This window comes from Fusarium mangiferae, assembly GCF_900044065.1.
Source record: "Fusarium mangiferae strain MRC7560 genome assembly, contig: FMAN_scaffold002, whole genome shotgun sequence".
Lineage (NCBI taxonomy): Eukaryota > Fungi > Ascomycota > Sordariomycetes > Hypocreales > Nectriaceae > Fusarium > Fusarium mangiferae.
The window spans coordinates 1,591,025-1,617,547 of NW_024573922.1; the positions used below are offsets into that span (position 1 = coordinate 1,591,025).

The 26,523-nt window shown below is 48.9% G+C and overlaps 9 protein-coding genes across 9 annotated transcripts; 4 read left to right on the forward strand and 5 right to left on the reverse strand.

Annotated features, from left to right (window-relative positions):
• Positions 1-27: 27 nt before the first annotated feature.
• FMAN_06152 (uncharacterized protein) lies at positions 28-930 on the reverse strand (the record flags this gene model as incomplete). The annotated part of the gene is made up of 1 exon (XM_041827105.1): positions 28-930. The coding sequence occupies one exon, from the start codon at positions 928-930 to the stop codon at positions 28-30; it is 903 nt and encodes a 300-aa protein (XP_041678101.1).
• Positions 931-1,564: 634 nt separating this feature from the next.
• Positions 1,565-2,236, reverse strand: FMAN_06151 (uncharacterized protein; the record flags this gene model as incomplete). The annotated part of the gene is made up of 1 exon (XM_041827106.1): positions 1,565-2,236. One exon carries the CDS (start codon positions 2,234-2,236, stop codon positions 1,565-1,567), a length of 672 nt encoding a protein of 223 aa, XP_041678102.1.
• A 2,084-nt stretch (positions 2,237-4,320) lies between these two features.
• On the reverse strand, positions 4,321-6,691 carry FMAN_06150 (uncharacterized protein; the record flags this gene model as incomplete). The annotated part of the gene is made up of 2 exons (XM_041827107.1): positions 4,321-6,232; positions 6,288-6,691. 2 exons carry the CDS (start codon positions 6,689-6,691, stop codon positions 4,321-4,323), a joined length of 2,316 nt encoding a protein of 771 aa, XP_041678103.1.
• Positions 6,692-7,333: 642 nt separating this feature from the next.
• On the forward strand, positions 7,334-9,930 carry FMAN_06149 (uncharacterized protein; the record flags this gene model as incomplete). Its single annotated transcript, XM_041827108.1, has 11 exons — positions 7,334-7,442; positions 7,490-8,077; positions 8,135-8,228; positions 8,275-8,551; positions 8,602-8,905; positions 8,959-8,982; positions 9,029-9,085; positions 9,139-9,175; positions 9,222-9,458; positions 9,508-9,532; positions 9,589-9,930. The coding sequence occupies 11 exons, from the start codon at positions 7,334-7,336 to the stop codon at positions 9,928-9,930; spliced, it is 2,094 nt and encodes a 697-aa protein (XP_041678104.1).
• A 398-nt stretch (positions 9,931-10,328) lies between these two features.
• Positions 10,329-11,046, forward strand: FMAN_06148 (uncharacterized protein; the record flags this gene model as incomplete). The annotated part of the gene is made up of 3 exons (XM_041827110.1): positions 10,329-10,631; positions 10,683-10,903; positions 10,953-11,046. 3 exons carry the CDS (start codon positions 10,329-10,331, stop codon positions 11,044-11,046), a joined length of 618 nt encoding a protein of 205 aa, XP_041678105.1.
• Positions 11,047-11,500: 454 nt separating this feature from the next.
• Positions 11,501-13,751, reverse strand: FMAN_06147 (uncharacterized protein; the record flags this gene model as incomplete). The annotated part of the gene is made up of 2 exons (XM_041827111.1): positions 11,501-12,533; positions 12,580-13,751. 2 exons carry the CDS (start codon positions 13,749-13,751, stop codon positions 11,501-11,503), a joined length of 2,205 nt encoding a protein of 734 aa, XP_041678106.1.
• A 1,781-nt stretch (positions 13,752-15,532) lies between these two features.
• Positions 15,533-16,494, forward strand: FMAN_06146 (uncharacterized protein; the record flags this gene model as incomplete). Its single annotated transcript, XM_041827112.1, has 3 exons — positions 15,533-15,632; positions 15,737-16,007; positions 16,059-16,494. The coding sequence occupies 3 exons, from the start codon at positions 15,533-15,535 to the stop codon at positions 16,492-16,494; spliced, it is 807 nt and encodes a 268-aa protein (XP_041678107.1).
• Positions 16,495-20,068: 3,574 nt separating this feature from the next.
• Positions 20,069-22,987, forward strand: FMAN_06145 (putative trehalose-6-phosphate phosphatase; the record flags this gene model as incomplete). The annotated part of the gene is made up of 3 exons (XM_041827113.1): positions 20,069-20,230; positions 20,449-22,396; positions 22,446-22,987. The coding sequence occupies 3 exons, from the start codon at positions 20,069-20,071 to the stop codon at positions 22,985-22,987; spliced, it is 2,652 nt and encodes an 883-aa protein (XP_041678108.1).
• Positions 22,988-23,985: 998 nt separating this feature from the next.
• Positions 23,986-26,383, reverse strand: FMAN_06144 (uncharacterized protein; the record flags this gene model as incomplete). Its single annotated transcript, XM_041827114.1, has 6 exons — positions 23,986-24,520; positions 24,575-24,937; positions 24,988-25,322; positions 25,380-25,695; positions 25,742-26,166; positions 26,216-26,383. 6 exons carry the CDS (start codon positions 26,381-26,383, stop codon positions 23,986-23,988), a joined length of 2,142 nt encoding a protein of 713 aa, XP_041678109.1.
• Positions 26,384-26,523: the final 140 nt, after the last annotated feature.

The following is a 26,523-nucleotide window of genomic DNA, read 5'->3' on the forward strand; positions in this document are numbered from 1 at the left end:
CAGCGCCTGGTGGATTATGGTGGGCGCTCAAAAGACTATCCCTCCACCGTCGACAACCATGTCAGACCCGTTGATGTAGCTCCCAGCCTTGGAACATAATAGAACAACCATTCCACTCAGTTCTTCAGGCATTCCCATTCTTCCGCTCGGATTTCTCTCGGCCCATGACCTTCTCGCATCCGCTAGTCCTTCTCCCTCGTTAAGAATAGTATCCATGTACCCAGGGCTGATGCTATTCACAGTGATTCCATACCGCGCCCATTCTGCCGCGAGACTGCTTTTCAGCATTAAAAGAGCTCCCTTGGACGTGTTGTACGCTACTTGCGGCTGTGGATAGTTGACTCGGTGTGCTGATATGCTGGCGATAAAAACGATGCGGCCGCCGGTGTTGGCTTTGACCATTTCTCTTGCTGCAGCTTGGGCGCAGATGAAGCTTCCGGTTGTGTTGACATCAAGAAGTTTTCTGAAGACTTTGGGTGAAAGATCGAGGGCATGAGTACAGTTGACAATACCTGCGAAGCAGACAAGGAAATCAAGGCCACCTAGTTTCTCAACTGTTGAAGCCATGGCCTGTCCTACAGCTTCTTCATCGGTTACATCCACAGACGCTGCCTCAATTTTTCTTTCCGGAAAGTCTTTCCTGAGATCATCAACTTTGCTCATCGCAGACTCCGAAGTCACTTCAAGGTCAAGCAGCATCAGCCCAGTCAGGCCGTGCTGCAACAGTGCTCGAACAACAGTCAATGCAATGGTTCCTAGTCCTCCCGTGACAACTGCAACGCCCTGGACTTGAAATCTTGTTAAAGAATCATCCGAAGTTAAAGCTGTACGTGCTTGAGCTGCAGAAGGTAGAGATTCGATGCCCCTCGCCAGTTTCATGGAAGGAAGCTGCCGCTTGGTCAGGTCTTCACGGGCTGCTGGGTCACTCATTGTCGGAGTAGTTTAAGAACCTATAAGATCTAAGAATGGCTTTTCAAAGAATCTGCAGTAAGGTAGAGTACGTTGCGCTGTTGTACCTAGCCTACCTAGGTAAAAAGCGTCTCCTCACTTTGAGTGCATGACACGTGATGCATTGCATCTCATTGGCAAACTTTAGAGTAATTTAGGCAATATTTCGTCATAATTTAGGCTACATTATGGTACATTAGAAGATTTTAGATGAAGATTACTGAGGTAGTCATTACTATTGAATTCTTGGACCCATTATAATGTGCACTTATGAAGCAAGTCATCAATGTGTTGAGAAGAAAAACAACGCTTTATTATAAAAGACCACTTCAACCACCAGAAACACCAAAAACAATGCTCCCCACACCAAAACCCAGCAGGTTGCAGGCTCATTTATTGAGAACACTTCAACCATCAAAACACACACCCGCTGTTTTTGGACTGACTCATTTATTGAGATCAGAATCCTTCTTATACCCCCAAACACAAACGCCACGCTGTAAACTCAACACCAAAGACACCACCCATGCTGTAAAGTATTTTGCTGAATTTGCTGACAAGAGAGAGAGAGAGAGAGAGAGAGAGAGAGAGAGAGACAGAAACTGCAACCATACTTTTATTCTGGTGTATATTCTAGAATCCACTTGAAGTCTGGCTTGCCTGGGACATCTGATTCAGTCCACTTGCCAAGCCGTGTCATTTTTGGTGAGACACTGTACTCATAAGGATCAGAGTACTGCCCAGTCCATTGTGAAACTTCAGGGCTTGCACTATACTCTATCATAGAAGAGTATTCACCAGTCCATTGTGAGGTTTCAGGACTTGCACCATACTCATTTATTGAAGAGTACTCACCAGTCCAGCCAGGGGTTTGTTTTGAGATGCTGGCTGGTGGTGAGATGCTGTGAGTGCTTTTGAGGCTTGGCCAAGACTTCAAAGTGGATTCTGATTCCGCAGTATGGTTTTTATATTTATCCCGTAGGTCAAATGGATTCTCAAACTGGTCTAGATACTCTTGCTTCATACGCAACGTGCACTTTCTTGCGTCTTGATGATGACATTCTCCCTCGAACAAGCTCCAAGATGGTTCTTCCTCCTCAACTGGACACTCTGTACAAAAGTCACAGTATGAGGGGAGGCTTGTTCGCCCAGCAGAGGTCTCTCCTGCCGTAGCACTTGAGACTTGCTGAGGGGAGTTGTCAGTTCTTGAGTTGCCCATTTGTTGTTTGGAGAAATAAGGCTCTGACTTTGGCTTTGACGTTTGACGAGTGCCGCTGGTGCGGAGCATTTTGAGGAGACACATGGTATTGAAGAAACCAAGGCTCTGACTAGACCAGGAGAAATATGCCTCTACCAACACTTAGGTGCGGATACTGTCTTTAATGACGACAGGAGGACTTGTATTGTTGCAAAGAGAAGAATAGAAGAGAATGACAGATGTACAGAATGCTGATGTTGACTTGATAGGAGAGTGGTACAAAGAATCTCTCACCAGCACATTAAAGAATGCAGGTCTGTCAAGCATCAAAGAACTAAAAGGCTGTTAGCAACATGTCCAAGACCCGCAAGCTCTTTACAAGTAGCTCACAAATATCAGCAAGTGCACCGCGAAGTTTTGATAGTGGTTACAAGTGTCTGCGAGAGAGTGATGCAGCAATAACGAGCTGACAGCAGAACAACTTAATGTGATTGTAAGAAGAAAGCAGTAACCATGATGGAATTTTTCGAGTGGGAAATCAAGGGGGTATTTATGTTCAGTAGCCGTCAAGTTTAAGTTAAGATTTAAAGACATTACATCTATCGAGGTAGTTGCATAATTCTCTGCAAGTCTTTATGGTTCGATATGCATCTATTGTAGAGTCATTATTAGACAAATGAGTGGTTGAGGACTGTTGTGAGAGTATATTGCTTCCTTATGCTTTGGTAAAAGTGAATTTGAGCTCGTTGTGAGCCGAGATGCTGTCTGAACTGCGAGTCTGTCATTGGAGAGTCAGGGATGAGAGTTTAGGCAGTCGTGGCGTATGAATCACGAGGTTCTATAAACTAATGCTTAAATAACATGAGGCTCTTGTGCGTCGTATGGCCATTTATCCTTTGGTGATCATTTCTCTTATAAAGCTAAAGCTAGCCCTCCCTCCCCCGCACTCTCCCCTCCGACACACTCTCCATCCTTTCCGTATAAAATGGAACCCCAACCTCTTCTGACCAGAAACCGAAACATATGTTCTGAGGGGCTTCAAGAAAATCGGCTTCTTTTCTTCTCTACGGCCGATATTAATACTAAGCAAGTCTGGACGACCTCCCACTCGAGTCCCTCACAAATGTTTCTCGATCCACATCGTCTCGCCAGCAGCTGAGGGACGACGCCGACGCGGCTTAATAAACTCATTTTAATTCTTAATTTCGTCTATTCACCATGAAAAGTGCGGCGGCAGGAAAGACAGAGCCGTTGCCAATCACAGAGACGGCGATTGAGTCATACTGGGTGACAAGACCGTGAATCGCGGTCATTCTCGTCTGCGATAGTAGTACGCACGTCCATTTAGACTCTCGAGAAGCGATATACATGGGATAGACAACCTGGCCTTCAGTATTTAACCAATCATCACAGCCAAATATTGGCAGGCAACAGCTTAGGACGAGCGAGGAGCCAGGGTTGTCGGAAACGTGTTGTGAACTGTGCGTGCTTCAGCGGCACCTCGTGGCTTCAGATTCACGATTTCCTACCTTCTCGCTAATTCACGCTTCTTCGTTATCAGGTAGATTACCTTGCCATAATGGGAATTGCATTGAGGGGCAGAGCATCGACGTTCGTGAGACGAAAGGCCATAACTTGCGAGCAACGAGCTGATGCGACCGAGCTCCATCTACGACGGCGCATCCAGCGCAGCTCCAACATGCTACGAACCTTTATCTCGACCAGTAAAACTCGGGTAAGGCCCCCTATCACGTCAAGCTTCTCTATGTATGGAGCCAGAATATTTCCGGTGGTCTACTACCACGGTTTCGATTAATGCGACCATGTTCCCCTCGACACCATGCATCGAGTATCGATAAATCCGTGAAATGGCGTGTCTTGCCTGATATAGGGCTAGAACCATTCACTGGAATTAGCCCTGACCCTGGTCTCACATCTTCATCTTAAAAATGGCTGGGTACGTTGTGTCATGTTCAATCAATACCAAAACTCCATCTACTACATCTCAACTCAGCACCACATCACCAAATTCGACATACAACCGATATCAAGAACTTCTCCCACCTGTAGGGTATTGTAACTCTCATGAATTCAGTCACTCTCCATCGCAAGCTCGCCAGGCCTTTAAATCCTTCAGTCTCAACACCAAGCACACGTCATCCCTTCCTACTCCATTACCGATCGCCTAATATCTTCAACTTTCTCCTAATACTCTTCAACTTCCCATCTCTCAAAAACTTCTGATTCGGCGACTCAACCACTTCCACTGGCCTACTATCCAGCTCAACCGACACAACAGGCGTGGACCCTGGAAGCTCAGCTAACTGTAATTCTGACCATGTGCCCCCTGATCGCAACTCATATCCTGAAGGCGGTGCACCACTCGAAACTGGGGTCAAGGGTAACTCTGCTGGTCGCGAGGGTATGTCGCCAACGAGTTCGACCGGTGATGATGATGATATGGCACTGAGTGTTGCGAAGGATGGTCTTTCGGAGCTGCTGCCTGATGAAACGGAAAATCTCTCCTGTCCCCGTCGTCTCGTGAATCTTCGTGTCAAGTCTGGGGAGAGCATCTTGTCGATCTCGGCCTCGCTATATCCCCTCGCTTTGAGAATCTTTGGAACAGCAGGTTTGCCCCAGTCATCTTTGTGTTTTGTGTCTGCATGGCGATTCACCAATGTTTCCATAATTCGCCTTCTTTCTTTGCTTAATCTTCCCTTTCCTTTCAGCTCGGATCGTTCGCAGGTAACCATCAATGGGGTCTCATTCGACCCGGACACCAGATTGACGTCTGCGCCTTCGGCTACTAATAAGCTGACTATGCGCTCGTTACCTTTTTCACAAGCTTTGTGCAGAGCTGTTTCGCCATAACCATCTGTCGAATCTATGTCGACCAAGTGAAAACCTTGTTCATTCGGACAGGAGTAGGAGTGGTGAACGGGCTTTTTGATCTCTTCCAGGAGTAGTCTCAATGTCTCATCGTTATCACATCGATGTAATGGAGTACCGCCTTTAGAGTCCAAAACATGAACCGACCCGGAGATCCGTAGTAATGCCTGAAGCGCGAGATTGTTGGAATGTTGTACTGCCACGAGCAAGGGCGTGTCACCGTTCGCATCGGGTCTCGCATGGTAGACTATAGGTATCAGCTGATGGATGATCTCCATCCCGACGGTCGTATCGGCGGCGGCATCGTGAAGCGGAGTGCTCTCGACAAAGCTCTCCTCCGGTATGTATAATCTCCCCTCGATCTCAGAAGCTTCATACCCATGCTGGCGACACCACAGTATCGTGTCAGCGAGAGCATACGGTTCTGAGGCCGGATCGTAGCCCAGTTTGTCGAATATGACTTTCTTGAAGGCATCCAAGTTATTCCACTGCCCCATACACTCGTATTGTTCGCAGACCAGCATCGATATTCGTGGTATTCTGTCCTCGTACTCCTCGCGGTTCGATAAATATGCATCCAGCGACATTCTCAAGAACTCAATCGCTCCCTCTCGATCCCGCAGTTCAGCGCACAAGATACCGACCTTCTCCTGTTCGGCACAAAAGTCGACGTTATTTCCGTGACCAGTGTGTTTGTGCAAATTAGACTTGAGATTCTGTAGCCTCTCCCAGGCAAGTGCTTCATACGAGTCCACAAATGGACTACAGGCTTTGACGATACGGACATAGCTAGTCTCCATGTCAACCAGTTCAGGAACACTAATAGCATTCGGGTCAATCGCCTGCATCTCTCCACCGTATTTTATCGCTTCGTCATGTGCCTTCTTCGCCATGATTGGCAGTTTGGCATCGTACATTCGTTTCGCTCGTGATACCGCAGCCTCGAATCGGTATTGCAATTCTATTGGGCTTACACCCGATGGTCTTCTTGGTGTTTCGCGTTGCTCTGATGTGTGATCGTGAGATGATGGGTCGGGAAATTCTCGTTGGGCTGCGATGTCGGCGATTTCGTAGAGAGCTTCTCTCCATTTGTGTAAATCGGGAGCTTCATCGGGGTCGAGCTGCTCAGGGTTGTCATCGCTGATGCCTTCAAGAAATTGGTGTATGTTTCTGGAGTTATTGGTAGGTGGGTCTAATCTACCTTGTGTTAAAGATTGCCTAGGGAATTGAAGGGCAGGAAGGAGACACCTACAATGATAGTGCTGAAGCAGATACCTGGAAAATCTGGACGTTGCGAGAAAGGCGCGTGAGCAATTCCCTATCATCCTGCAACCTCAACTTCAGCTGCACCCAGTATCTCCCTCCCTTCTTCACCGGTATCGTCCCCTCCAATTGTTCAAGATCGTTTAGAAAGTCCCTGGTGAATCTATCGATAGCTCTACAGAGGTTCTGTTCCGACGCCGTCATATAATTCTGTCGCTGGCGTATCCTCTCCTCCATCTGGCTCAAGCTCTCCTTCAGCACACTCCCGACCACTTTCCAATGCTCGACATTTCGAGGAGTATCTCTTATAGAGCTTACCACTGTGTCGATACGATGCCATGCGGTCAGACTGGAAGCAATGAAGCTTTGAATGGCTGAGGCGAACTCTGCCATCTTGGAGAATCCGATATCATGGCGATGTTTTCTTGGAAGAGGTACAGCCGCGAAGATAAGACTTGCGATGACGAATACGGGATATACTGCATCACCCCCGCATTGCCAATCAGCCTACGGATACGATGATCCGTATCATTTTGTACTGTCGGGACTGTACTGTAGGTACGTAACGTACAACCAACACTCGCTGAACCTGTCAGACGATGATCCTTCCCAATTGTATTTTCAAGCATCTCCTTGCATCAAAATCGCCCGAGACAGTCGCCACTCAAACGAGTGACAAACATGTCTGATAGGGCTGATATAGGCTTCCCCACGGGACATTAACCAAAGGTGGAGGTTTGATCCGCTGATCGACACTCGAGTATCTGCTGTTGGACCTGGACATTGCGTAGATGGCCTCGTACTGTATGCGGGTGCCGTAAGGTCTACCTTGCTTGTCATACATGAAATTTGGGGGCCAAAGTTTGGGATTCAGCTTGGCAAGGGACGTAAGAACCTTGAAAGCAGGGTTGACGGAGGAGGTCAATTGGGGTCCAATCTTTTGTCTCGTCTTTCCTGATCATCTTGTTTCTGTGATCATTTCATGACTTACAGTTGACGTCTTGCATTGGATGAACAACACGGCTGTTCACCATCATGACGGAACGCGATAATCGAGAACCGCAGAAACCGAGTCTCAAGAAGAGACTGGAAGCATGGATTGAGAAACAAATCCACACCCGAGATGAATTTGGGAACTCTCTTGGTATGTGTTGCTCTCTGTTCCTGACATCACCATACTGACCTCTCCAGCCGGTGTATCTGAACCTGTTCTTCGAAAAGGCATCGACACTCTCTGCAGAGAGCTCCCTTCTCTCGAACGCGACGAGGTTGAGCGAGCGGCAGAGGTAGCTAAGAATGGAAACTACTACTACCGTCTCTCCAAAGGCTTAATCACCAATCTTTCACCCGTCGTTGAGCTCACCCAAGACGAGAAAGAAAGCCTCGTGGCAGAGCGCGAGCGACTCTTCAGCCAGCGCGGAATGCTCATCATTATCTGCACAGTCTCACTAGCAGCTTTCCTCCAAGGCCATGTCCAATCATCCATCAACGCTATGAGTCTCTTTGTTGAGACCGTCGGTATCGATATCCAGAGACAGGACGATACACAGAGTAATGGAGCCGATTCGACGGCCCAATGGCAACTTGGAGGTATGAACGCGATTCCCTTCCTCACAGCTGCTTTTCCCGGCGCACCACTTTCGCTACCGGTTAATTACTGCCTTGGAAGACGCGGTGCTCTCGGGCTTTCGGCTCTACTCATCATTGCGAGCTCGATCGGGTCGGCTTTTGCGGTGACATGGCAGCAGATATTGGGGGCCAGGATTGTTGGAGGAGTAGGTGAGTATTAGGCTATTTAGAGCGTTAAAGCATTTTAATACTGATATTAGGGACTAGCCATGGGGATCAAGGCCATCAGTGCTCCTATTCTCGCTTCGGAGACTGCAGTTGGATACTGGCGCGGCTCAACTATCCTTGCCTGGCAGCTCTGGTGAGTCTTTTTCAAGCACATTGCTCCCATTGTTAATATTCTTCAGGGTCGCTTGTGGTATCATGATCGGTTTCGTCATCAACTTTGTCATTGCGGCCGCGACTAATACTCTGGATGGCCAACCTAATGCTGGTCTCAACGAGCGCGGGGGTCGATATCATGCTTTACAGTGGATTGCTGCTGCGCCTGTTGTGCCATCTATCTTATTATTTATTGCAGTCTGCTTCTGCTACGAGAGTCCCAGATTCTATATGCGGCCGGGTACGCCTAATTATAACCTTGATCGTGCTTTCAGAAACCTCCTTCAAGTTCGACCGACCAGGGTGAGATCAGCCGACTACACGTGTCTCGAGCATAGCTAAAGGTTTTCTAGCTTCAAGCCACTCGTGACTTGTTTCAGATTTGGTGGTCTACTCGAGACGGAGAGGTCCACCAGGACCGTCATGAGAAGAATCGCCACGAAATGGCTCACCGTGCCGAACACCAGAACGGTGTCAACAGCAAGAATGAGGACAGGACAAACCGAACGCCTACTTCTGGTTTGACATACGCATCTCTCATTATACTTGTTACAAGGCTCTCTGTTGACCAGTTCAAGCCGTTGTTCACCAGACGACGGCTTCGAAATGCTCTCTGGAGTAGTTGTGTTGTTGCTTTATCGCAGCAGCTTTGCGGAAGTAAGGTTTACCGTCACGAGGATTGATCCAGTCTAGCTAATTTTTGTATCTAGTCAATGTGTTCGCCTTTTACTCAAGTAAGAAATTCGAGCGGCTCACTTAAGGCTTACTGACAACCTTTAGATGGCATGTTCAGCGACTACGGTGTCAAGACTAGTATGGGCTACAGCTTTGGCTTCGGTATGCATCCTAACTCAGTGTGAAAAACAACGACTTACAACAACTACCGTTAGGTGGTGTCAACTTTTTCTTCGGCATACTTGCAATGAGGTACTGTTCAACAGTCGAGAAATCTCGGCAGTGCTAACAGAGACAGGTCCATCGATATCATCGGGCGAAGGCGTTGGCTTTTATCAACTCTTCCACTGATGGGCATGTTTCTCATGGCTGCCACAATTTCTTATGCTGTGGCACCTCAGGTTGATTCTGGAGACCAGCCAAAGCCTAAAGCAGATACAGGCGGATCAATCGCCGGAATCATCTTCATCTATCTTTTCGCCGCGGCGTACAGTCCTGGTCTTGGGCCAATCCCATTCACTCTAGCATCAGAGAGGTAGGAACCTAGCACTCAATCACGATTTACGCTGACTCTTGATATGTAGTTTCCCGCTGAAGAATAGAGAGGCGGTAAGTCCATCTTCTGCCCGCCAACTTCACCAACAGAGATATGCTGACTGATCCAGGGCGCATCTGTGGCAATTTCCATCAACCTCTTCTTCGCTGGCCTCTTAACAATTATTCTGCCTCGAATCAATGCCGTATTCGAAATGGCCGGCACACTCGGTTTCTTTGCGGGTCTCAACATCGTCGCATTCGTGCTCATCTTTTTCTTTGTTGAAGAGACAAAGCAACTTACCCTCGAAGAGTTGGATACAGTGTTCAACAATCCGAAGAGTCGATTCGCGCATTATCAGTTGACGAAACGGCTTCCATTCCTGTCCAAGAGGTATCTGCTTTGGAAAAAGGATGCCGAGAGACCACTAGCTTATGATGAGTGGGCAGTGGAGGATGGGCAGCGAGGGTGATTGGATGTTGTTAGGCGAGGTGAAAGGATTCGGCTGGGCATCACTGTGTTTATGCAACCTTTCTATTCTTGCAAGATGATTCTAACGAAGTTGACTATAGCTCACTAAATATCATTGACATCCAGTGCTCTATGTTGTATATATCGAGACTGGATATGATACGTGTTGACTCGATATCGTATCTCTGTAATATTCGCACGTCGTATTCAATTAAAGTTTAGTTCCCCAGGGACGCCGCGCTAATGCCCAGAAATATCCGAAACATTTGGCGCCTGCACCTCCACTTTCCGTGCCAACGTCATGCTCTTGTCCACTGCGCCTCGAACCATCCAAAGCATCCATCTCCATCTCCATCTTCATCTTCAACTTCAACTTCAACACTTGAAGAAATCGCCAAAATGGCTGGTCCTCACGAATACTCGTACGGCAATCAGCAGCAGCAACTGTACCCTCATCAACAGTATCCTCCTCCTCAATACAATGCTCCGCCTCAGTATGGATACTACCAAGCCCAACCAGCTCCCTACCGTCAAACTCCACGCCAGAACTTCGCTGTCGTGACTGCACGGCAGCTGAATATCGCTATTCCTGTTGTCATCATTATCTTGAGTATTTGGTGGTCTCTTAGATCACAGATCTGTCCGAGCGATGTACCCATCGGTCATGAATGTTCGTGGATGCTCTGGACGGCTTTGCCTGTAGTACGTATGCGCTCCCATTCTAGGTGAGACATGATCGCTGATTTATCACAGGCCATTGCGTCTTTGCTTTGGGCGGTCGTGATGAATATCTCTGCTCGTCGCGCGAACCACTCCATGTCTCACGTCCCGGCAATTGTCAACACCATCGTGCAGCTCATCCTTGCGCTCGGTGCAACGGCATGCTTTACTATTCTCATCTACCATATGGAGAACTACCCTGTCTGGAATCGAAGTCTGGAAGGCTCCATGATCGCTCTTCTAGTAACACTAGCGTACGTAACCTCGTTTAGCAATTTGATCAAGACTTGCTAATACGTGCAGAATTATTAACTGGGTTTTATTTGGGTGGTCGATTTACGAGATGAGGTTCTATCGAAAGGAGAGGCAGAGCGCAAACAGCCATATACCCATTTGAGCGGCTATCTGGTCTCCTCATTCCTTGCCGCTATACCTCTACAGTACGAAGGATTTGCAGAACGCGATTAATAACACTTGCTCCTACACTTTCGCATCTAATCTGGCTGTGACAAAGCCGACCCTGGCTTTCGGCTGTTTATTCGTAATCGTGAACTACCCTCTTCATGTCATGGAATTCTAGAGCACAGGGAACGAGAGTTTGGTCAACAGTTCCATAGCTTGCGCGACGCCCTTCCTGATACCTTCTCAGAATTTGCTTTTGTGACAAAAACATGAAGGTACAAGATGTGCTATAGATGTTACAGACTCGCTAAGCCGTTCCGTTCATCTTCCGCGCTGTCTCGTAATTATACATAGTTGGATGCTGCCTCAAATCGACACCCCATGTTCCTCATTAGCCTTCTGTAGTAATACAACACCTTGTCTCATCGCATCTTTCTGACCCCAATTGTCTATAGATTTCCAGCAAACCCGCCATTCGCTGCAAACCGCAATTGGTAATCTCGAAGGTCGGCCCAATGCCGCAATTCGATTTCCTCGTCCTGCGATGTCATCTGCGACGGATCCTGTGCATGTGCATCGATGCCACCCCCAGTGCCAGCGCCCGTCTTTTCAAGCTTGACCAAAATATTGATCAACTGCGACAACGCCTCCTCTGATTTCACCGCAAAAGGGCCCTTGCGCTCAGGAGCGTCGTTCAAGAGTGTCGATGCAACCTGTCGGATCTTATTGATGAGCGATCCACCATTCGGCTCCATGTTCCGTTGAGAAATCGACCCCAAAACTGTGAGGAGGTTTTGCACAATCAGCTCCCGCTCTTCTGACATGAACTCGTAGATCTCCTTCTCATCAGCATCCTGTGCGGCCTTTTCCTCCTCTGAGTGGCCCTCGATAGGGTTGTTTTCTTGTCTTTGTTCTCCCATGTGGACATCCCGTAGATCAAAGTACATTTCGACGAAATAAGAACGCGTAGCGAGTTGTGAGACAAAGATGTTGGCTTTTTGAATTTCATACTGAAGATGTCTACGCCGAGCGGGTTGGTTCTTGATCACGTTGCGAAGATCGTGGGCTGGCTGGCTGTTGGGCCACGCAGGAGGCACGTATTGCATGCCAGAATCATCAAGACTGGCCATGGTATTTGCTTCGACACCATGGTCTCCAAGCTGCAACTCTGGTGGCAGGTTATCGGTGATGCTTTTGGCTGCAATAAGACCATCTCGAAGCAAAATGCGCTGGTCCGCCCAGGGAAGCGTGCTCATACCATACGCCAGCTCAAGACTGACAATACCATTCATCGTAGTGTAAATGTCTATAGCAAAACGGAAGCCTGTCAACAGAGTAACGCTGCCATCCTGTTGGTGAATGACTTCGTTGGCGAGAACGCAGATGTCATCAACATTTTCTGGGTATGCGGGATATGGGAGACTGGGTGTTGATGGCGCAATCACCATGTCTGCAGAAGACGCACCAAGCTGGGAAAAAGATCTGAGAGATGTCAGTAGAGCTTTATACGAGAGAAAGCGATACTTACCGTACGCCGAGAAGAAGACAGTAAAAGATACGCTTCCCGATCTGATCTTTGACATGGTTGAACGGAAGAGGATCCGGAGAACAGTTGTCATTGCCAAATGTCGGCAGGTCACCAGGGTGCTTGGGCCGGCTGAATCCCAGCTCGCGGAGGAGGGTCAGGGTCTCGGCCATGAATTGACCAGAGGCGTTCCACTGATGCGTGTATCCCGATGCCAGTCCCAAGAAGTAGCTGGTTGCAGCATCGTCCAGAGTTTTTGGCTGTTTGAGTTGCCATTTGTTCCCACGTGTAATCAAAGCAATCTCACGGCATCTTTCAACCATGACGATAGCTCGAGGAAACAGATGGGTGCTGTGTTGTGCCTTGAGATGTTCTCTCGCACTTCGTGGGAAGGATGCGACAAGAGCACAGATCATGCTCGCAAGCAAACCAAGAAACTCGGGCTTCGTACGGTCTTCACGATTGGCGAATGACTGACGGAACGTAGGCTCGTGTGGGAATGGCGCAAGCGGGTGGATGTAGGTAAAGAAGTCATCGACCAGCAGTTCCAACACTGGCATAGGCGCAATGTATTCGGCATCGACATTATCGGTCGAGATGTTCATCAACGTCTTTGCCGCAGTCTGCGGTGACGGAGACAAAGATCCGATTACAGCAGCGGCCACCGCTGCAGTCGCCGCCGACGGCATATCGACCCGCGAGCGCTTGGCAGCTTTTGCGGCCTCGGCATGCTTGTTGGGTGGTCCCCGACGCTTCGTCTCGCGGTTGTAGGTGCAGTCTACACCGAGCTCTCGACACGGCCGGCACGGTATGTTACTGTCGTCGCACTTGACCTTGCGCATACTGCACATGTCACAGGCCCGTCGCAGTCGAGTAAGCTTCGGGTTGATAGTCGGGTCGCGCATAACAGCTCCATTTCCAGGTATAAGCTGAGTAGGCAACTCGGTCGCATGAGGCATGCCGTCTGGAGGCTCCAAGGGCGCATGTGGTTGTTGGTGGCCCACGACTTCGGCGGCAGCTACGGCGGCATGTTGGAGAGCTTGGGGACTGTTCATGTGTTGAGTGATAGCATGGGCGGCATCGCTGGCGGCCTGGAGCATTTCGAGCCCATTGCTTGCGTACGCGTGAGCCGTCGCATGGGAGTTTGGTGAGGGTGGAGGTGGTGAGCCGGACATGGCGGCGAGCTGCCAGGCTGTGCCGGCCTGCAGCGGAGCACGGAGCTCGTTTGGCGGAGCTGGGGTATTCCGTAAGCGGGACCCTTGAGAATGGCGCCGGACTCGACTGGTTTGAATGGTTGCGGCCGTCGCGATGGCTGATTGTCGGAGGATTCCCGGGTGTTGGAGGGTGTTGAAGCGAGGTGAGGCCGATGAGCCGAAACGAAGAATTTGGTGGGCGATGGGGTCACGTGTTTATTGATTATGTCAGACGGTTTGTGACTACCCTATACAGCTCTCTACCTAGAGCTGTGAATTCTGTCTTCGAAGCATTCTTCACAATACTTTTATTATAGAATAATGTGTCATTCTACTACTACGGCAAATTTCATCTCGTTTTATTTGTTATGTATAATGAATTGTTTTTTGTTTCGTGTCAGTCCAATAGGTTTCCTATAACATCATTATGTTCCAGCTCAAGTCTGACGATTTTGCACCCTAGCCCAACCCTCTCATTCGGCCGAAATGCCAGCAGCGGAGAAATCCTGATTCATAATGCAGTGCAATTATCGATATCCCATCCCATGCCCAACAGCAAGGGTCTTGGTAAATAGCTCATCGTGGGGTATAGATGTTCATCTTATGACGAAATCCTGTCGGGAATTTCGGGAATCTGGCATCATGTCCCTGCTTGCGGCTGAACCGCACGGATGAGTCGAGATTTCAGTATGGGCCTTTTCGAAATGAGTCGTCTCGTCAATTGATTCGGTAGTAAGTTCATATAAGCCATGAGCATTCAAGACAAAGGGTATTACGAATTGATAGGCATGAACAAGGACTTGTGTCACTTGCATCATATCCGAAATGCTTCTAGATTCTGAAACAAACTTAGTCATTGTGTAGATCTCGAACGACTTTCTGGAATATGGGATTGTCTGATCTACCGCTCATCCTCCATTTTTAGCTATCGCTATCCGCCGTCTTCAACGGTTATTCAAGCCTGGGAGCTCACACCAATCACATTAAGCTGATTTTCCCTTTGTGAATCAGCCTAACGTTCATTGAATACCCCCGCAAGTCGCCTTCGAAACCCACTCAAGCTGTCAAGTGTCAGCTTCAGGTCCCTACCTATATCAGAGCCTCACAAACCGTACTGCCAGTACGATGTGATATCTCAGGATACCAGCTTTCAGTATCGTATTTGTATAATAGAAACAAAATATAAATCTCTTGATACACCGAATCCATCTCATCTCTCCTCGGGTGCGTCCGGCTGGCACCGATAATCACAGACCCTTGAACAGACCCACTCATCAGCCCACCATCACCATCGTCTGATAATATCGACCTGGCGTGATGCGCTCAGCTTAACAAACAACCAACGGAGCAAGGCGAGACTCGGGGGAAGAGCTTTCGTGTCATGAGCACGCGTATAATCGCTGAAGAAGAAGAAAAAGTTGTCATGGACAAGGGACTGAGGGGTAAATTACCAAGGATAGTCAATCTAATAAATACTGACACGTCTGGCTGTTGTTCGAGGTGCGATTCTGTATAATCGATCTGTTACTTGCGAAGACTAAGTCCTTCAAATTAACCTGCGTCACACGAGCTTTTGAATCAGCTGAGAATTCTGCTGTTAAGTACCGACAGGTTCAATCAACCCTTTTCTTGCGCCTACGATCTGCGACACCTTCATCTATACCCTCACTTGCACAAGAGTCGATATTCTCGGCTTGGTTTCACGATTCAGCGAAAAAGTTACCCATTTCGAATACAGTCACCAAATTAAATACACAGCCAAGATGACTTCACGACCTATGAAGCATATCGATCGCGAGGATCTCTACACGAACCTCGAAGCCCGTGTTCAGTATCTTCACTCATTCCTCGACTTCTCAAGCCGTACGTTACACCCAGCGCAAACACCCCATAACTCGACCTCAACCTCGCAATTGAGAGCAAGTTTTATCCATAACCCAAACTCAACTAACAGTCTGCGTTTACAGGCGACATTGAAGCTCTCATCACTGGCGCAAAATACGTCAAGGCCCTCATCCCCGCCGTCGTAAACATCGTCTACAAGAAACTCCTCCAATACGATATCACAGCTCGTGCTTTCACCACCAGAAGTACTTCCTTCGAAGGCCCCCTCGATGAAGTTCCCGACGAGAACAGTCCTCAAATTCTGCACAGAAAGATGTTTCTGCGTGCTTATCTTATGAAGCTGTGCTCAGATCCCAGCAAGATGGAGTTTTGGGAGTATCTGGACAAGGTTGGGTATGTAGGCCCCTTTCAACAGAATCCATGAGGAGATACTGACTGGTCTAGAATGATGCATGTTGGTCTTGGCCGCAAGCACCCTCTTCACATCGAATACGTCCACCTTGGTGTCTGTCTCGGTTTCATCCAGGACATCATGACCGAAGCTATCCTTTCACACCCTCGTCTACACATTCAGCGCAAGACAGCTCTCGTCAAGGCTCTTAACAAGGTCATCTGGATCCAGAACGACCTCATGGCCAAATGGCATGTCAAGGATGGTGCCGAATTCGAGACAGGCGACTCTGATATCGAGATTGAGCGTGAGGGCTACCTGCATGGAAAGCGCATTCTTGGTGAGGGCAGTGGTTCGGGTACTGAAGACGATGCCTCAGAACATCCCCAGAACCCCCCGTCAAGGATTCCACATCCTAGTGGTATGCCCGCCGGTGGTGTGTGCCCCTTCTCGGGGATGGGTGCTCCAGCTGAGGATGAGGAGAAGTAAGCGGCCAGATCTCAGATTTTTAAGATGGGCCTCAATTGGAGATAGTGATGGACTTTAACAATACATATCTGGCGTTTGTGATAATTACTTATTTCGGGGATAGGATTGGGACATTCGGGGTTCAAGGAAATCTTTTTGGTGTATCTCCTTAGGATAGAGTATTAGTATGAAAGTAAGAATACCACGCCTCTTTTCTTTTCATCCTCAACATCTTGGCCTCGAAAATGGCTTTCTCTTAGGTCGCAAAATTTACATTAGAAGCTTGCCTACTTGCAACTTCACCTCTGCACGCGACATTTTTTCGAGCCCACAAGATTGTGGCAGCCGAAGCTACTTATCAAGGAATGCCCGTTCACATGGAAGTCAACAAATGGAGTTTTCATCACTTGCGTCATGGCGCTGGAGCCTTTGGTCCATCTTGGAGGGGCAGCGGGCCCACGATTGCTAGATCACGATTGTTGAGTCTGGACCACTCATCACATCAAGGTTCCTGGACGATTCCCAACTAGAGACTCCATCTGATATTAATATGAGACAAGTGATTGGATCGTGACGGGCTTTTGTAGCGGGAATGACGGGCAGTTGAAGAGGTATTTGTCATTGGCGGAGACTTGAAATGTGCCCCTCGGTGGGGTTCTTTGAGCTCAAAGCTCAAGCTTGGGATGATATGATGGGACTTGACGACGAGAATGAAAGAGAAGAATGCTTGTAGAACAAGGATTCCGAGAAAAAAACGCTCAATATCGCGGTTGCTTCTGTGTGTGTCAACATCAGGAAGTTTTTGTCACTTGTAACGGCGTTACCGGGCCGGGATGTTGAATCGTTGTTCCATCCTAGAGTCTAGACAGTCTCGAACCTCTTGGAAACATAAGTCAACCTCCAATGGTAGCCCGTCGATAAACCACACTGAGGAGAGACAGAGTGAGATGCACATATCGAACGGGCTAAGCAGAGAAAAGAATGCAGGCAATAAGACATACCATGTTCAGAAGTTCTGTTGGTGTAATGCGGTTGCAGCGCAGTCCACGAGGTTTTATCGTGAACCAACCAACAAGAACAGATAGAAGCAGTCTGTTTTTCCAATTAGGCAGCGGAAGAAACCAAAGAAGAAAATTTCGAAGTAAACAAAGAGACAATGAGGAAATTACCACTTAAAATGACTCAAATATGCATACTTGACGCAGCCACCATCGAAGATAATCTGCAGGCAGGGAAACAACCAATTATCAGCAACTATGCCTCTCAGTGATCGGATATTCTCGCAGAACAATAAGAAGCTCGGCAGCAACGTCCGGTTGGAGAACATCAACTGCCGGGAACGTGCGGTCACGTCTGACGGTGGATGGCTCAGAAATATGAGAGCTCGATGATGAGGCATGATGAGATTCATGGCCCGGCCCGTCCATGGCGTGGTGTTCTTTTTAGCACCAGGTGCAAAATCAATGGCGGGGTCATTTCACACAGGCATAGATCCGGGGGATAAGCCCCGGATGCGGCTCGATGTGAACGGACTTGAACCGAAAGATGGTGGTCCACGCCTAAATTTGAATGAAATGCGCACCATCTCAGGTAGGTATTTATGGTACGGTAAATGCTGCGTCATATTTTGTCAAATAGAAGCTTGGACGATGCTTCCGCAACTTCATAATTTTACTGCATATGATAATGGCTTAGAAGACTCACAGAGTATCATGAGCTTTGCGCTGTGCGCTGGCATATCGGGAGTGCATCTCCGTCAAAGGGGGTCTCACCGTCTTTTGTTTGGTTCGGCCGGTTCTGGGGGCACAATTGCTGGCGCCTGTGCCGTATTGCTTGTTTATTATCGTTGGTGCGTTAACCAGTGGAGACCTTTGAATAGCATCTTATCGATCGTGAAAGTGGATTTTGTCGATGATGATTAGAATTAGCGATCTTTTAACAGATGAGCTTCATGATACTGGATTGAGCGTGGTAATTGAGTAGGAAGGGGGTATAAACACAGAATACATGATCTACTTTTGATCTCAATCCATGAGGGTATCGTGAGATCACGAAAAGCGATATCGCAACCACTTGATTGACCTTACGAAGAAACCTTCGTCGACAGTCAGCCTTAGTAGGCTTAAATGCTCAGAGGATGGGAAAGCTGAATAAAGAAACATACATAACTAGACATCGGCAACTCAAAATGCTGAGTCAGTGCTGCCAATGCTTTCTCAGCTGCGTGAACGGTTGAAATAAGCAATAGATGGTGTTTGTCGGCCGCATTGCTTTCATTACCCCTCCCCCGCCATTATTGGCACGCACGGTCACATGGAAACAAACGCCATGCGAGGCACCAGATATCTAATTCTATCACCTTCCATATGATCCGATACAAAAGGTGGTCTACAGAAGCGATACTCACTAAGCGAGAGTTTCGATTAACGAGAAAGCAACTTGCATGGCGAGAGTTATCACGACATTCTGGTGTTGTCAAAGGATCGACGTTGAAGACAATGTAACGCTGGTCGTCTGTCTACTCTGCCTACAGAATGCGTGTTGATAGCCAAAGCTAGATTGCCTATTTCAGCCATTGAATGTTCACCTGTACCTGATCGGCAGCCATATTCTGGGTTCACTCGAGTTGGCGACCCAAGTCAAGGCATCTTGGCAGCTGTCGGGCCTTTAAGAATTTTGCTCCGGCGCGTGAGCCAGAAGGTGTGCTGAGGGCTCATGATACTGCGACAAAATGGAGAGATCTTAGTTTCTGGTGTAGATAGACCTGGAGAAGTCTCTGCAAGTGGAAATATGAATGGTTTGACGGTCAAATTGTCGAGGCGTGTTCAATCGCTTGCGATTTTATTAACTTGCTATCTAACGTTGGGTTAGTACTGAGCCTCAGAAAAAGTCACCATGTGCCATTTTTACATCCATTAGTGGTATGCCCGCAAAAAGCAAGGCACCTTTACAGCAGAGAAATGCCCCACCACCTCATTCATCAGTCACTGACACTACAGCAGTGCCCGCCTGGATGGATGGGCACAGCAACACACGACGATGAGTCGCCGAAACCGCCCGGTCCGACTTTAAGACTAGACCAGACCGTGCCTTGACTTGCCTTGACTTGACTTGACTTATTATGTATGTCCCATCTTCTTGGGGACAGAACAGATACAGCTAACGTCACCGTTGCTTGTATCCCAGGTTACTCTTACCTTATCCAGCCTGTAGAATCGCTTCTTTCCCCTTCGCTTCTCCCTCCTAGTCCCGCTCAACCTTAACCATCCATCCTTCCTCCGCCATAACTTTACAACCTTTCTCTTCTTTCATCTCTCAAACCCAAACACTCTTTGCTTCGCGCAGCTTGTATAGCCCAGCTGTATCCTTCTTCTATTCTATCCCATCACTTTCCGCTTCTTCTTAATCACGGAATACGCGCGCGCATTACTCTATCGTCTAAACTCCTCGCGAGAGACAGACGGCGATCACCTTGCTCCGACAAGACAACCCCAAAGGAGACGCCAGCTGACACCTCTTCGTCCACGATTCTCCTCACCTTAATTCTCTATTCCTCTCCCGAGCCTGATTCTCAGATCGCACCTTGACCGGGAAAATGGCAACCTCCAGTGAAACCACTGGCGCGCCCAACTTGCGCCGCCGCGAGTCCTTGTCCGAGATTCGAGCTGCCAACCCTGATTTGGCTCTGAGCGGTAACATTATCTCGGCTACCTTCAACACACCGCATTCTTTCGTCTATCGAAAAGGCGGTGATTGGGTATGTAACTAACTAATTATTCACCTCGCTTCGCTTCGCTTCCTCAACATTTCATCTCGTATCACTATCAGTTACTGGGGTTCACTCTCTAGCTTGCATTTCCCCCTCTTCTCCAACCAAGCTACAGAGGAGCTCCCTCCCTCCCTGCCAGCTTCAGCTCCCCTCCCCCTCGTCACATGAAAAATCGAGCCTCAGCTAAACTTTTGCTCTCACTACAGGACTTGAAATCTCGTCGCGGCCAATCTGCTCTCTTTGATTCCTTCGCATACCTCTCCTCCGACGCTACCCCATGGAATCACACCGTTGTCGCGTGGACCGGCGAAATCGACGCTCCAACTGATGACGTCGTTTCTTCACCCGGCACGCCCGCCCCAAACACTTTTGGTGCGACATCGCTCAACGCCCTCTCCGCACCCGTTCCCATTGACGGCAACTCGCGCCTACCGACTCCTCCTCCAGTCGATGGTCTCTGGGTGCCCCGCGAGGACCAAGACCGCCTCGAGTACCGTTTGTCACACAACAAGACCATCCGCACCTACCCTGTCTGGCTCTCGGATGAATCCGAGGCCACTTCTGAGGGTATCCTTCTCAAGGACCAGGCCCGCTGGCGACGCTATGCTGAGCACGATCTTTACACCCTCCTCCACTACAAGCAACATGAGCCGACCGACGGCCGCCGCGAACGTGTTCAATGGGCCGATTACTATAGAATGAACCAGAAATTCGCCAACAAGATCATCGAGATCTACAAGCCTGGCGACATCGTCATCATTCATGACTACTTCCTCATGTTGCTTCCCAGCATGCTGCGACAGAGAGTACCTAACATGTACATCTCGTTCTTCCTGCATTCTCCCTTCCCCAGTAGCGAGTTCCTCCGCTGCCTGCCTCGACGAAAGGAGGTTCTTGAGGGTGTTTTGGGCTCAAACCTCATCGGCTTCCAGTCATACAGTTACTCTCGCCATTTTCTGAGCTGCTGCACGCGAATCCTTGGATTCCCCTCTGATACTCTCGGAATTGATGCTTATGGAACTCGCGTCCAAGTTGGCGTCTTCCCCATTGGCATTGACGCTGCCAAGGTTGAAAGCCACGCATGGACCGATGCCGTGACCGCCAAGTACAACGCACTGCGCGAGCTTTACCGCGGCAAGAAGATCATTGTCGGACGTGACCGTCTCGATAGTGTCAGAGGTGTTGCCCAGAAGCTGCAAGCTTTTGAGCGCTTCCTTGAGATGTACCCTGAGTGGCGTGAGAAGGTTGTTCTCATCCAGGTCACCTCGCCCACTAGCGTCGAGGCAGAGAAGGAAGATCTTGAGGACGACACGAAGGTTGCGACCCGTGTCAATGAGCTTGTTATGCGCATCAACGGCATGTACGGAAGCCTGGGCTTTTCTCCCGTTCAGCACTACCCACAGTACCTCAGCCAGAACGAGTACTTTGCTCTTCTGCGTGCCGGTGACATTGGTCTCATCACTTCTGTGCGTGACGGCATGAACACCACAAGTCTAGAGTATATCATCTGCCAGAAGGAGGGCAATGCTCCTCTCATTCTCTCAGAATTCAGTGGTACCGCTGGCAGTCTCAGAAATGCCATCCACATCAATCCCTGGGATCTCAGTGGCGTTGCTGAGAAGATAAATGCTGCTCTCACCATGTCCGAAGACAAGCGACAAGAGATGCAGTCTCGTCTCTACAGACACGTTACTGAGCACAATGTGCAGTCCTGGATCACTAAGTTCATCCGCAAGGTATACAATGTTCTTGGTGACAGCAGCTCTGCCAACTCCACTCCTCTACTCGACCGAGCTCTTCTTCTTACTCAATACCGCTCAGCCAACAAACGTCTGTTCATGTTCGACTACGACGGTACCCTGACGCCCATCGTGCGCGAGCCTAGTGCTGCAGTGCCCTCGGAGCGTCTTATTCACACCCTTGACCTGTTGGCTTCAGACCCCAAGAATGCTGTGTGGATCATTTCGGGACGAGATCAGGATTTCTTGAAGCAGCACCTTGGCAACAACAGACGTCTTGGATTCTCAGCTGAGCACGGCAGCTTTATGAAGCACCCCGGCTCAGACGAGTGGGAGAACCTCGCAGAGAAGTTCGATATGGGATGGCAGGCTGAGGTGATGGAGGTCTTCCAGAAATACACCGACAGGGTTCAAGGTTTGTACATTGACACATGTTCCAATTGACGCACGCTGACGTAAAAAAGGTTCTTTTATTGAGAGAAAGCGATGTGCTTTGACCTGGCACTACAGATTGGCCGACCCCGAGCAAGGCATTCACATGTCGCGAGAGTGCCATAAGGAGCTCGAATCGACAGTTGGCGCGAAATGGGATGTCGAGGTGATGCCTGGTAAGGCCAATATCGAAGTCCGCCCCACGTTCATCAACAAGGGCGAGATCGCCAAGCGCCTCATTACCATGTACCACACACCTGGCACCGAGTCTGAAGACAAGTCTGGGCACCTCGAGTTTGCCTTATGCATGGGTGACGACTTCACGGATGAGGACATGTTCCGAAGCCTTAATGCCGCTTCGGGCCCTGTGCTGGATGCCAACCACGTCTTCACAGTCACCGTTGGAGCGAGCACAAAGGTCACATTGGCCAAGTCGCATCTCCTGGAACCAGAGGATGTGATCGAGTGCGTAGCTCTCCTCGCCGGTGTCCAGGATGTTGGAGAACGTCTCGGCGAGGTGAATCTGGGGGCGCTGAGTGCTGTCGAGGGACATATTCCCAGTGATGAGCGGTAATGACGGAACAAGAATTGGGTTTTCCAGGCGTTTTTGGACAAGACGAAGACAAGATAGACAGGCGGTGGGCGTACGGAACGGACAGTGATGAAAGACAAAGAAGGGTAGTATACAGAAAACGGGAAGATAGCGTGGAGACGTGCACGAAGGACACAGTTCTTAGCGTTCATGATATTAGCTGCCATGCATGCCAATGATAATGAGTTGTAAGTTGACAAATCTGTGGATTGCAGTGATGTATGTTTGACCGATGTTAAGTATCGTATGAGCTTCCGTATCGATGTTCATGGAATGGCCTAAGTTCACGACCCGTATAAACATTGTACCGCTGCAATTTACAAGAATGGAACTCAATCCAACGTCAACTCAACATCGTGATGTAAACCACTAAAATCACCAAAGTCATTTGTTGGTAAGAATGGCCATAAACTGAACTACCACTGATTTGTATCGATTAATCCAGCAAAACTTTTATGAGAGAGCACCAGCTTCCCGTTGACGATACATCGACAGTTCAGGGATGCGTTTAGAAGTGGAGGCTGCTAGAAGAGTTGAAAATATTATACCTTTCTCTATCTGAGCATGGATGGAGTATCAGACTTTGACGAAGGTGCCAACTTGCGGTGACTTGCTTGAGCTTGCCCCTGAATCTTATTGTTCTGGGGCATGACCGTAGCGAATTTCGTCGGTGCCTCGAGAATGACCAAGAGGCTTATCAGCAGACGCCGGGAGCAGTCCCATGACGCTGCGGGGAGACTATGTTCAACGAGAGGATATGTCAGATCAGAAAAGTAGACAGAGTTGCCGAAATCAAATTAGATGATTCGCATTTGCTGGAAGTTTGAAGTACTTGGATCTAGTGAAGAGTCTTACGAACCAGACTCTCGTTGCTTTAAAACGTGTCGCAATATATATCCAAGAACAAAGATCTGCGCGCTCTATCTGGTAACGCCAAACTGTCTATCTAGATATACATACACGCAACTTGTCTACATGAACTAGTACAGTCCCGTTTCACTAGGAGTCAGTGTTGAAAGCAGGCCCGTCATAGTCAACCGATCTTCACTCCCATCCGAACCAGCCTTCTCAACAATAACGCTGTGATCCCTAACCCTGACACCCTTCAAATCCCCAACACCGTCTCCAGCACCGTTGGGCATATACTCCCTCGCATACGAAGGTAGATTCACCTTCTTGTTCTTCACCACCGATTCAATAGAGTAAATGACCTCCTCCGCCACAGGGAACGCTTCTCGAAGCTCCATGAGGGCTCGGCACGCTTTTACGAACGTTTCGAGTTGGACAGGGCTCTCCTCAATGGCGAAAAGGACTTTGAAAGCACAGACGGAGCATGCTTGGATGAGCCAGTGCTCGTTGTGGATCGTGTATAGAGCGCGGAAGTGCCAGATCGTTGACATGGCGTTTGTTGCGTGGGCGTAAGATGTTAGACGTGGAATAAAGGGACCGAAGACGGATTTGGGAATATGGTCGAAGGGTTGCAGAATGCTGATTACTACAAGATCCGCGCTTAGACTAGATGCATATCAGTTGCCGATAATATTCTGCATGATCCTTTACAAGACTTACTGTAGTAGTATAGCAGCGGGCAGAACGGCATTCTCAGCCCTTAGCTCTTCAGGCAAGGAGAACTTCCACTCCATGATTTTAGAGTACAACTCTGCAGCACGTCCGGCATTTCGAGACGGTGAAAGTCCCTGCTCTAAAGGGATAAGGAACTCGAGAACCTGCTCTGTGATTTCGGTAAAGTTACATTCGGCCTCGAATATCTCACGCTTCATCGACCGCTGGGGTGCTACGGAAACAGGATATGAGAACCACCAATACTCCGGGTTCTCCGTTCTATTCACCGGCGAGTTTTCTTCTTGCCAAGTTTTAGCTCGTGCAGGCTTCTTGATAACGAGACGACGACATAGACCGTGCATTGGTTTCCTGAGGCACATGTGTCAATGAGTTTGGTTCGGCGCGAGCACATTACTTACCAGTCCCAGACATAGAATCCCCATTGTATCCAAGACAACGCATGTGCTTCGGCTCTCTGTCTAGAACCCGCAATAGCAGTATCCGTAGAACGATAAATATCATCAAGTTTCAGCGCCATGTACCGTGACTGCATAAGCCTGTGGAACTCGAGCGCCGTTTCTCCGTTGCCCAGGGCGCTTTCATACACGTACATAAGCGCTAGGCCCTGTGCCACCGGTAATGAAGGCATTGTGTCTTCCTGCTTCAGACACTGGATGGCTTCTTGGGCGAATATCTTTCCTCGGGTGCTGGGTTCATCTGGTATGCTGAAGGTAATCGGATCCGTCGTATATAGCTATATTCGTGGTTTTAGTCTGCAGGGACTCTGAAAGGGGTGGTAAAGCATACATACGCAACTAACGGCCAAAATGGCATTGACAAGGAATGGTGAGCAAAATCGCAGTGCTGAGGGCACGCCTCGTGTCGTTGGGTTGAGGTTCTTTAGGTCGTCTTCGAAGATAGCTCGGTCGATGATACGGTTACATGATGTGTCCCACGTCCAGAACAACAGTAGTAAGTGGCTTATAAGCTTGTCGTCTTGGATGACGTTCGTCCATTGCGAAAAAGGGAGTATATGCCCTTGGAGATCAATGGATGCAGAGTCGTCAGAGGCTCTGCGCTGAGGTTCTCGCCAGGCTTTCTCAAATAGGCTACCGGGTTGTTCATTTCTGGAAAATATTAGACAGGTGTTTGAAGTTTTGTTGGTGTACTCACAAAGCTGTGAGTCTGGTCCTTGTTTGCTGTTGGGGTTGGGAAAGGCTCATGCGTGCCGCTGAGAATGTTGGCGAGCTGGCGCTTCCGGACGTTGTAGCGCTGCCTAGAGTATTGTCACTATTGTTTCGTAGAAGAGGATTTGTCTGTTTCCGAGACGTCGGAGCGGGTGATGTTCCTCCCTGAAGGTCCTCAGTCACGCCTTTGATGTCCTTTCCGGCTCGAATTCTCCGCAGTATCTCGTCCGTCTCATGAGGCTCTCTGGTCTTGAGCGAAGAGTAAAGACTCTCATGATCAGCGATTCTTTCTTTTAGTTCATCGTGCTTTCGTTTCATTGCTGCAACCTCGGCTTCGTAGTGGCTGCTGGCATAGTGACATTCTCTGCCAGCAGTGATGCAGCCAGAGCACCTTGGCCTTTGACCATTGCACTATTCAAAGTCAGTAAGCTACCCATCTTGGCACAGAAGCTCCTACAACCTTGGCTTTGCGTTGTCTGCAGGCCTGGCATGCAGTCTTGACGGATATTCTCTTGGGTATGTTCAGCTTGGGTGGAGGCCTGGGTGAGCCTCCTTCTCGAGTTGGGCCTGGCAGAAGAGCCCGAAGTCGGCCTGCAGAAGACGACGATGAGGGTAGGTTATCATCCATATTTATCAGCAGACGAGAGTGGGAGCTGAGGGTGACGATGTTTCGTGCGGCGAGAGGTTGGTGCTCTCAGCGATCAGCGGCAGGCATTTTGGAAGGACTAATCAGACAATTATGATCATGATATGAAGAGGTTCTGACTT